This window comes from Strongylocentrotus purpuratus, unplaced genomic scaffold, assembly GCF_000002235.5.
Source record: "Strongylocentrotus purpuratus isolate Spur 01 unplaced genomic scaffold, Spur_5.0 spur5_contig_852, whole genome shotgun sequence".
Classification (NCBI taxonomy): Eukaryota; Metazoa; Echinodermata; class Echinoidea; order Camarodonta; family Strongylocentrotidae; genus Strongylocentrotus; species Strongylocentrotus purpuratus.
This window is the reverse complement of record NW_022145560.1, coordinates 561845-573873: the sequence shown is the minus strand read 5'-3', so window position 1 is coordinate 573873 and position 12029 is coordinate 561845. Positions and strand designations below refer to the sequence as shown.

Below are 12029 nucleotides of genomic sequence, written 5' to 3'. Positions count from 1 at the left end.
ACCGTGCTGAGAAGGGAAGAAGGCATGCGAAGTGCTATTTTTTATGCCTGTGTGGAGGACGATTTCATAGTAGGTCCATTAGCAAAGTAACATAAAAAGGTTTTTGTTATTTAGAAAGCCCTCTTTTTTTTAAATAGGAGGTATACAACTTTTGACACCTTTCTGACGCCACATCTCATGTTGCAAACGTGTCCGATTGTTTACTCGGTCGTATTTGTAAACAAAGTTTAGTAAGTTTGTTTTAATTTTAATGATTCACACACTGCACAGTTGTTTCTGTTTCATGTTCTTGATCACAATTCTTGACAGAAATATAGCTGTTTGAACGCAGCCTTAAGTCCCCTTTCACAAAACTTGTCATCAGTGATAAATGGAAGTTTTTGATGTCAACTAGTGAAATACTTGCTTCTGATTGGTTATCAGTAGATTTGTCACTGATTTTTGTAATTTCTCATTGAAAAAAAAGGTTTTGTGAAACGGGTCCCTGGACTCAACGTTGACTTGAACAGGTGAAATGGTCAAAGCATGAATCGCAACTCCCTGACCAAACACCATTCGTGAACGCACAATGGCGCCGCTACCATGGCCTTGGTGCCTTCGTGGTACCAAACCACGTGATCATAATATTATGCGCGCCGCTGCGTTTGTGGATGGCGCCATTTCTAACGTGCGTGTATGAATGTGTTTATTTGTTGGTTAACTGCGATGCTTATAAAAAAGTAAATATTCGTTTGCAGTATTGGACTTAGGCATACGCGAGCGCGCATGTGTGTGCATTGTGTTCATAGCAGTTTAGGAGGAAAAGGGATAAATTCAAAGTTTATAATCATCGGACTTGGCATACGCGCGCTTGTGTTCAGCAAAAGGGAAGAAAGAAAGTATTAAAGAAGTCATGAGTTTAATTCTGCACTGGAGGCGCTTGAGGCATTCAGGTGCGGGATATAGTTTTTGAACTTGAACCAGTTGCATCTGAGAAGAGTCCCTTTAACATGGCATGTTAGAGGAACTCTAATCTGCACGAACATTCAGCGAAACCGTCGCGAGACCACATTCCTCCCATAGTAAATGCGCCTACGCATCCCCTATGGTTTGACGACAGGGAATTCCACCGGCACGCAACCTTTATTCAGTCGCCCAACTCCGGGAGACTCTACTCCCATGCAATAGGTGTAGGGGTAGTGCGTCTTCTCCGTAAATTGTCATTTTAGTCCGAAGTAATTTGGTCGAATCGTCGAATTGTCTCACGTTCTTCAGGTCAATATAATGTCGTCGTCAATATTTTGCCCAATAACCATTTTGTCAAATTATCGTGTTCAATCATCGTTAATTTGTCCGATGGCCAAGTTAAAACCAATCGAAGCTTTTCCGCCCAAGGACCCTTACATACGTACCATTCACATTCTGTTCAACATGGACATGCATGCCTTTGGTTAAAACATTTTGGTATCGAACCCAGTTAAAGGTATTACAAAGTTTTGGCATGGGGTCATGAATTTGGTTTAAATGAACATATTGGAAGCATATGCGTTCCTACAATATCCATTGATCGTTGTCGCGGTTGAAATCGAGTCTAAAGTTCTGAAATTATAGATAATAAACTCTTTATGTTGTATAGCTCCCTCTCAAGGTCAAGATATTAATTTAGCTATGAAACGATGTTCCTTGACTAAAATTGACCTATTAGCTATTCTCGTTTGGAAATTGTATATCACAACTACACATTCTGAGATTTGCATGGTCGCAGCTACCATTGTACGGCCATAGGCGCTATCTGAAATTTATCAAAATTTACCGGGAGCACCGGTAAATTTTTATATTCAATTTTTCTCGAAAACAGAAGTGCTTATAATACATCCACAGGGGCATCCGAATGTATCAACATTGTAAAGATTCACTATCCACCCAATTCTCAAAATTTCCCAAAACTTTGTATTACCTTTAATTTGTCCAATGCCCAACATTGTCTAGTTTTAAGCGTAATTTTAAACACAAACAAATATCAAGTTATAATATACTTTTTTAGCTTTTATTAATTCTGCCTGTCCTTGTATGTGTGTTTATATGTCTTAGTTAATGTAATGTCTATATTGTCAATATTTTGCTTTTAATTACTGAAGATTTTACTTTTGGGGTTGTAGAAAAAAGGGACCAGCCTAGATAGGTCAATGGCCTTTGCTGGTCCCTCACATCCCTACTTCACCCATTAATCAATTTTAGTGTTACTGTTGTTGTTTTATTTGTTCTTATTATATTTTATATATATTGCATTTTGTATAATTGTATTTTTAATGTTATAATGATGTTTTTATTGGATGTGAAATAAAATGAACTAAAAAAAAAAAAAAAAGTTGAAACCAATCGAAGCATTCCGCCCAAGGACCCTTACATACGTACCATTCACATTCTGTTCAACATGGACATGCATGCCCCCGGTCCAAATACTATTATGTTTTAAAACCCAGTTAAACCGTTATCATTAGGTCTAATATCAATTTCGGCGAAAACCATTTCGTCTACTTTACTAGCTATGGGCTGAAGCGGGTTTAGTTTCTAGCTATTCTTCCAGCTGAAGGGGCGATTTCGTCGTGAGCAGGGACAAGTTTCGTTTTGGCTATAGACAGAGGGGGGAGGGGGGGGGCGTTGCATGCTTTTCTACTATGATCACGATAAAAAGGGGCGGGTTTTCGTTGCGTGCTACGGTGCCCCTTTTGTTTGACTCGTCTTAGATTGAAATTGAAAGTTGATTGAGATGTGTGGGTTGGTTTATTGATAGGGAGGCAGTATCTGAATTGTGTCTACTGACATGTAAACAGCACGACTATAGGAAGATGATCTACTTTGAAATGTCTTCAAGTCGATTGATGGGCGGAAGACAGGATGTTATGTCAGTATAGGAAATCGGGAGCATCTCTTTCGAACCTGAGCTGTCTAAAGATATTAATTCGTTTTAAACATGTCTGTCTATAGTATCACGAGTCTTATCCAGTATTTTAGTTTCTTATCATCTCCTTATTAATTCCTATTTCATGCTGTATCAAAAGAAAATGCTTTATTAGAGAAAGTAAAGACAGGTGAACTAAACAAAGGGGCAATAATCGCCTGTCATTTTTGTTCCAAACTGATGTCTGGTTGTTTCTTTGGCACTCTTAAATCGTATTTATTTTGACATGTTTATTCAACGTGTGCATGGCATGTTCAAAATGGGTCAGACAAACCACCTTTATGTAAATACTCGTTGATGACAATTTAAACATCTCTTTTTTTCTTCTCCCGTTTCTTTCTCCCGACGTGAACATGTGAAATTTGTTTCATCATGCACGTGCAAGCAGGCTACATGTTTTGCATACCTGTGAACATTGCCATGGTTACAAGTTCAATTTTAGTTTATTTGTCTCGAGAAACCAGTGGACATGCGAAAAAAGTTCCCACACACATCACACTTTTGAAGTAGACATTTTCTCACATCACATCAGCCGCTTCAGTATGACGTTGTACAAATCTGATTTAATTTACGTTGGAACGTAATGTTTTTCACAAATATATCTGCACAGTTGACGTTAAAATTAAAAATGGTCAACGATGTTCTCATATTTATGACAATATATTTTGTTATTAAATATATTTGTGGCTTCCACCCAGTAAATAAGATCGATTGATCGATCTGTATCAATAAGGAAGCATTACATTTATAAAATATATTTTGTGTTCTAAAAATGTATATGCTGAAACGGTATACGGTGACAAATCAGGGCCCCGTTGCAAAAAAAAACTTACCATTGATGGTAACTTTGCCATCAATGGTAACTACCATGGAAACCTTGATTTTGATTGGCTGTTGAGCCCTGTGAAGTTGTCTTTGATGGCAAAGTTACCATCAATGGTAAGTTGTATGCAACAGGGCCGAGGTTCATATTGCCATGTCTGTCTCTGTGAATTTTGGAACACGTTTGTAATTTCCCGGAGATTGAACAGGTGTGCTTATCTATACCAGATTTGTGGCAACTGTTGTTCTGTTTTGCAGATGTAATCGAGTCACGTACTTTATTGGTAGACGTGGAAATCTTCAGAAGTTTAAAGATAAAGTTGAGTGCTCGATCATTATGCATGCTGTTCTGATTGTGAAAGAACAAGGAAGGAGCAATGAAGAAAGTTTGACTACTTAGTACATAATAAGTAATATACTGTAGTGTTAACAACTATTAATTGTTTCATATTTCCCTTACCACGGTTTCTAATGTTGAAGTACTCGGAAAAGAAATGGTACCGATTTATGTTTGTTGATAATGAGATATCTTTAAGCCTACATCTTAAAGTACAGTATTCAGCAAAGGACCTAATTCAACCAGTCCATTTGCCATGCTTGATGTTTCTTGCATTAAAACGTTTTAACTATACTAGTTTAATTCAAAACGTTTTTATTGTTTATCACATAGATGTATGTGTGTCACATCAAGATTTGAATGAAGAGAGAGTTGCATGAAATTCTTTTCATCGCAACCTTAGGTACGTTAGGAATTCTCCCCCGCATCGCCCGTTGATATCATTATCATAACTCGTTTGACATGGACTGAGATTAAAAGGGACTAATGTACTACATTCACTTGCACTTTCCTTTTCTCAGATCTACCAACCCCCCCCCCCCCCCATTTCTGTGTGTCTGTTTGTCTGTATCTGCCCCTGTCTCCCCCTCTCTCTCTTTCTTCCTTCATCCCCTTAAAGTTATTATGTCCCATGTGCAGGTTTAAAAAATGAAAAGGTTAAATTCCAACGCATTTGAAAGACAATACGTATTTGGAACTTCCCTCAAAACGAGAGGGTTTGAAAATGGCTTTTTGTGGGAAAACAACGACCATTAGTTGTCGAATCGACATAAATGATTGCAATCACCTAAGTAATAGTCTGATTTTCAGACCCTTGTACTGAATGGTCGTACGTTTTTTCACCTCTCCCCAGAACTCAGCCTTCTCTTTAATTCTTCAAGTAACAATATCAGTGATATATACTCATCGAATGATCTTCTTTGTCTCTTTGTACAGCTATGCAGGAAGCCTATATGATGCACTTTACGCAATGTCATGATGACAGCCTAGAAGATACGCTACTAAGAAAATTCTGCAACTCCGATTTCGGTAACTATAATACATCCGTCATGTTCTTATTTCATACTTGTTGGTACAGCCGTATATGAATAACCCTATTATTTGTCATGTGTATGAAAATATTCACAGTGATTGTCCGAACGTTTTCTTCTTTGTTTGAAACCAAATTGGGTTAATAATACAACTAAAAGTTTTCCCCTAATCACGTTCAGTCACAATGAGTGACATTTGATTAGGTGGTTAGGATTAAAGAGAATATACTCTTTAAAATGTTCAGGAGTCACATTTAGGATGCCTTCGTTTGGATCGGAATTCACATTTAGAATTTATCGTTAAATACCAATACTTCGGAGTTGACTTTACTATAGCCTGGGTGGATTTATGTCTCAAGATTTTGGAATCCATTCTCAAAAGAATAATTCAAACCTCTACCTTAGATTTCATTTCACTATAATTTTGGAGTTGGCTTAACTAAAATCGGTACTATGTCCCATTCGCAGGCCCCCAAAACACGAAAATGGAAAATGGAAAAATGGAAAAAAAAAGATGTCAGTCAGTCCGTCAGTCACTCATTAATGTATGACAGTGAAGTCTAGAAGGTAGCCGGGCTTCCTTGCATAATTTGAATACTAGGACACTGCTAATGTTTAAATTTCACAGATGGGACATACATGACATATTCATAATTCCTGCAAAGTTCTAAAAGATTTGATGTTAGCTGCAACAGGGACATAGTACCTTTAAGAGAGAAATGGGTTTGGAAAGTAGACTAAATGTCATCACGCCCTCAACCCAAACTAGTTCTTTTTGTCGGCATAGCTGACATTTTGTTTTACCAACTCGAACCCACTGCTTATTATCACAATAAACACAATCCACGCTCAGGCATTTCACAATCACAACAAAATCATTGCCATGGAGATTTAAGGCCCCATTTAGAGGGGATTTATTCGTAAAAACAGCCAATTATCGGCAAAAATAACTGACCCATTTTCCGTCTATGTGTGCTTAACTAACCTCAAAATGACATTGGCAAAGATCGATGGGCTTTGTCTGGGAAAGTGCCGACCGGAAAATCCATCTTACTTTTTCTCCCAACAAATAAATCAGTTTAAAGGTATGATAGTGTGGATGTCAAAAGATGAAATAAATGATCATCATGAACGGTTCATAACTTCATTATGACGTATTTATTACAAATGAAGGTAGAAGTATCCGAGAGAAGTATGGATACATTCGTTTTAAAAATCTCCGAATCGGCCAACCTGAAAATACGTCTGGTTTTTAAAATCCATCTTACCTTTACCCCCGACAAATAAATCATTTTAAAGGTATAGTAGTGTGAATGCCATAAGATGAATTTTTTTTTTTTTTTGAATTATTGATTTTTTTTCCCTCTCAACTTGATATCGGTGTTCAGATGCTATTTCCCCCTCCCATCAGCTAAAAAAAATAACATTCTCACCAAGGAAAAAATTATTCCAATTGTATGGGAAAAGTGTATTATCTTAACCCTATTTAGCCCGGGTGGGGGGGGGGGGGGGGGCTTTAGAACCTCCCCCCTCGACATTTTTCGCGATAATTTTTTAACGCAAGAAAATCTTGCACTGAAATTTTGTGACTTTTTTCTTTCAAGTCTTGCGCATCTTTGAAATTTTTTTTTCGAAAATCGGACCTATCATTACACAGTCACGTGTCCTTTTGTCTTTGCATGTCAGCCCGAAAATCGCTCATTTTTGTGATTTGTGTACAAAACCTATGGAAATCTCATTTTTCAAATAAAGAGATAAAACATTGGTTATTTGGTCTTGTTTATAGCTTAGGTGTTTATTTTGGGGTCAAAATAGTTGAATTATAGTTGGAAATGAAATAAAACAACAAAAACAATAAAATACATAAGTTAAAAAAACAGTGAAATACATAAGAAATTATCAAAACAATAGATAACATAAGGAATAACCCTGGTTATTCATTTTTTTGTGTTGTATTATTATTTCAAATGGTCTAACAAATATATGTAGTGAAAAAGAATGCTTAAATATGAATAATGTCTGATTTATGGGCAAAAATGTGAATTTTATGACCTTATTTGCATAAATTACCATAAATATGCAAATGAGTGAATCTTTCAAAAAATTGAAATTACCATAGTATTCTATACACTTCACTTGACATGTATGCAAATTTTCGCGGCGATCGATCTTTTCACGGCCGAGATCATAGGGGGGGGCCTTAAGAAGCCCCCCCCCCCCCCCCCCGGGCTATGCAGTTTCAAAATAGCCCGGGCTAAATAGGGTTAAACCGCTTTCATTTATTTTTATATTTTAATCAAGTTACATTGTATTATGTTTTCCAGTGTCCAAGACAACATCGACAAAGGTCGTATAATGTCAAGCAAAATGTCGGGTCATGGTTCTGTTGATCCCGTTATGCTAACCCTCCTTTTCTCTGTTCTCTTTAATCCTGTCCAGTTTTGAAAGTGAAAATCAAGACGATTCGTGAATCCAAAGACGGCAAGAAGTACATTGGGGACCCCAACCCTGAGAAGCTGGAAGTCCTGAAGCAAGGTTCATTGAAGACCAAAGATCTTCAAAGACTCACTTTCTACGTACGAGAGGGTGCTAACTGCCAATGTGACATGCTAGAACGCAGTGGAAATTACCTCCTCGTCATGGGCCATAGGGACAGCAAAAAGAACCGGAAGCTATTCATGACCTTTGTCCACAGCTGGGAGAAGACACGTGATTTCCGGCGTGCGATCAAGGGGTTCGAGAACCCGGACATGTGCGAGAACTTGGAGACGGCGACGGAAGGGAGACGCGAGGAAATCGCCCCGCAGGACGCAGAGCCGCATGAGATGACACCGGCCGATGAGGTTCTGTTGGCGAGTCAGACCAACACACCGGTTAACGATGGCGTATATACAACCCACCAGGTCATGGCCGACGAGACGCCCTCTCCGAAGACCAACACAAGACGGGAAAGGAAACGAGGAAAGCGCACTCGCGATCGCCCACGGAAAAACCGCGAGCGGGAAAACAGGGAGATGCCTGTCAGGAGAGCTAGATCTAAATGGGATTAAAGGTCAAAGATCGCACCTTGAACTTTGTGGAATCTGTAAGGTCCGTCATTACACGATCTAGCGCCCCCTTCCTTCACAAAATAGAGTGGAACGCGGATGAAGAAATGAGAGGAGTAGGATCTAAATCCATTTTCTGTGCATGGGCACTTTGTATTCAGTCCCATTAACTGATATCGATGTCTTTTCGACCTGTAATGTAATCTCAATTCAAATAAATGAGTGTCCTTTTATGTTGTTGAAAGACAAATTACCCCCAAAATTACAACCTAATGATAAACTGTGATAAAACGTTATTTAAGAATAGCTACCGTTTTGTTTCTACACTGTAGCTAATTTTGAGCTTAGTAAAAAAGAATAGCGAGGACAACAGAATGTAGGCCTATGTTAGGTAATGTGTGTGAAAAACAAAACGACAACAAAACTTGTTTCATGTGTGCTATGCGCTAGAGGTGATTACACATAATAAAGCCATTTTACATATACATGACTTGTATAAGCCTTTGTAATTCTTGTGTTATGTCATGTCATAATTATAAGGCAGTTCGTAGATATAATCTGCGCATGGGCAGATAAAGGTCATTTGTACCATAGTTGTAAAGCCCATGGAGACGGATACGGGATATGTGTTCATGAAAAGTATGTAACCATTATTCATTTATTCACTAACGGCACATTCTCTGACAAACGGGAGGAAACGTTGTTCTAACGAGGGCAAATAAATGGTATTCACGAAGCACCTCCATTACTTTGGCAGTGAGTATTCTAAAATGCACAAATGGGACATCTCCATTTATAAAAGATCTGTGAATATTTGGGACTCATAATAGCCTAGGCTAACTACGAACTGGTCTATCAAAAGAACGCTAACAACAGCAGAATATATCCGTATTGAATTACCACCATTCATCAGTTACATATCAATTTAGTCATCATCTTTGTCAGAAACGCGGGTTAGTTCTTTCATTCTATCAGTGGAAAAATTACTTGTTACGGCAAGCCTACTTCAGATCTATGTCGTAGCTGGCGCTGTTGATGTTGCAGTTTAACGATCATCAACATCATTAATATTTGTTATTACTTGTGTACTGGCATAATAATAATATTACGAAGTCCATTTATAATGCTTTCAAGTCGATTAATTGCGTATCCTGATCAGATTATTTGGATTTGAATATTCCTCCTATGTTAATTATATATTCTTGAATGTATAACTGCCGTTCAGAAATCCTGTACACATTGCCTGTACTTGATAATAGGTTCTTGAATTTACCCCGAGTATTTTTGTAATAAAGTTTTGATACGATGTAATTAGCAAAACAGTTATTCTCCTTATATGGACTTGTAGATTATGTGCATAACAAAAAGAAGCAAATGGTTTGTTTAAAAAGTATTAGAAATTTCACATACAGTCCAATATGAAAGATGAAGTTGAGTTCTGGGCATGCGATTGGATTGGAAATAGTTGGAAAAGATTGATTATGTATCGCACAAGAAGTTGTGTATATTTAGAGGCTTTGAAATCATTAACATTGAGAAATTAACTCTCTCTTAATTGCTCAGAGTCCATGCACTGCACACAAAAATATGTGTATGGAACTACACAAACATGAGCCATGAAAATTTGGTCCAGGAATTTCTTGTCATTACGAATATGATGGTTTTTGAAGAGCAATATCTATTAGGAGATATTTTTTTTCCTTATTAACATAAAAAAATTGTAAAAGCTCACAAATTACTTTTCAAAATTCACAGGAGGCAACGTTAATTTAGAGTTAATGACGCTCTCACTGACATTTCGTCTAAGTGCATTGTATTCAACAGTTAACAAACCATTCATTACTAGAAGTGGCAAAATTGTGTATGTATCTTTATGCTTTTATCATGTAAATATAAATAAAAACGCCGCCGAGATTTCATGTTAAAAATTATTATGCAAAGTGTTCAGTTAAAACTGCACAATGTGGTTGTGCGTTATGTATTTGTTTTATATATTGTGAATACGGTATAATTGTTTTGAAAGCACTGTGACTCCCTGCAGAAAATGACAACAATATTCTGACGTAACCTTTGACTTTCTGGCAACGCTCGTTCACGTGATGCGTAATTTCGAAATTGCGTCATAATACATGTAGAATGATGATAATAATCATAATAAATCTGCGTTTGTTTAGCCCTTAATATGGAATACTGTCTCTAAGAGCCTTATTATTACACTGGTCGTCGAATTCATTCACGCACACAGCGTGCACCATCTCCACTGGGGATTATTCCTAAAATTGCGGTTGTCAAATTGTGTAAATAATATCCACATAACTTACAAGATTTTCAATGTACAGTCTGACAACTCTTTGTAAAACATACACAGGGAATCGAAGGAGTCAACAGTCCTTCTTGAATTCTTATTTCTTCTGCTTCTTATTTGGGATTTTCAATACATTTCTAGCTGCGACGTTGTGTGTTTCTTGTAGGATAGATGTAAATAGTTACACTTATTATACCAAATAAAAACAATCAGAAACTGACAATCGTTCGGGCTTGTTATTGATACAGTATATACAGTGATGGGTGTAAACTTGAGAAAATATTGATGATGATTATGGTGGTGGTGGTGGTATTAATGATGATGAGGATGAGGATGATGACAAAGGTTAATGGTACTGATAGTGCTAATTATGACGGTGATCGCGATGATGATAATGATTGTGATGATGGTGATTACGTTAATGATGATAATGCTGATGATTATGGTGATGATGATGATGGTAATGATAGTGATGATGATGGTGGTAATGATGTTGATGATGATGGTGATGATGATAATGTTGATGATGGTGATGATGATGATAATGTTGATGATGATGGTGATGATGATAATGTTGATGATGATGATGACAATGTTGATGATGATGGTGATGATGATAATGTGGCGTAACCGGCCTCTGCCGGGATAGCGTTCTGCCTTGCAGTCTCTCAAAACCTGGTTCACGCTCTCGACAATCATTCATCAACTTTATCTCTCATTGGGCTCTCACAAAAGTATATCGTGAAAGAAAAACATGGACTAGCTCTCATTCACTTACTCCCGCAATCACTGAATGTCTGACAGGACTAAAGAAACAACACTTGCACAGTATCTGCAGTATAGGTCTATGGTACAAGTAACTTTACTTGTTCCTGGCAACGGACATGTCGCAACGACAGGTCAACGCTGACTCCCGACATCTCACGATGTCCACATATAATATTTCACAATTAACTATAACGCCCTCTACGTCTTACTAAATTACTGGTCTAGTTATGCTACACTAATATCATCATCATCATCTTTTAACATCATCTTCATCACTATCATCTCTTCTTTTTCTTTACGTGCCATATCATGAGACGTTGGCCACCATGAAATGCCACAACTCTCTGTCCCATATTCTATGAAGTAATCCATACTCCCGAGATCGATTCCACTTTCAAAAATCCTCCTTCTATATATAACCCTACTCCTACTCCAAACCACTCTTTCGAATAACATGAACCAAGAAGCTCAGCTGTCGACCTCATCACTATCATCATCTTTGTGACAGCATCATCAGTATTATCACCACCATCATAAACATCACCACGACCACCATCATCACCAACATCATGATCATTTCAGTATTAGCTTTTTAACTTTTTTGTATGTTATGCATTGTATTGCTTTTGATCAATTATTAGTAGTAGTAGTATGAATTTTAATAGATTTTTAAAATGTATATAGTGATAGATTTTAAATAGCTACGCATGAATAATATTAAATGTTACCAATACTATTTGAATGAATGATTGTAACAAATGAAATATAATGTTATGTA

The 12029-nt window shown here is 37.3% G+C and overlaps 1 protein-coding gene across 1 annotated transcript in view; it reads left to right on the top strand.

Moving 5' to 3' along the window:
• Positions 1 to 10706, top strand: part of LOC100891516 (secreted frizzled-related protein 5) — a 36600-nt gene extending 25894 nt beyond the window's left edge. Inside the window, exons 2-3 of the mRNA XM_030995166.1 lie at positions 5037 to 5129; positions 7571 to 10706. Coding sequence (XP_030851026.1) covers positions 5037 to 5129; positions 7571 to 8181 — 704 coding nt within the window. The 3' untranslated portion in view covers positions 8182 to 10706. The remainder of the gene's footprint in view (positions 1 to 5036; positions 5130 to 7570) is intronic.
• Positions 10707 to 12029: the final 1323 nt, after the last annotated feature.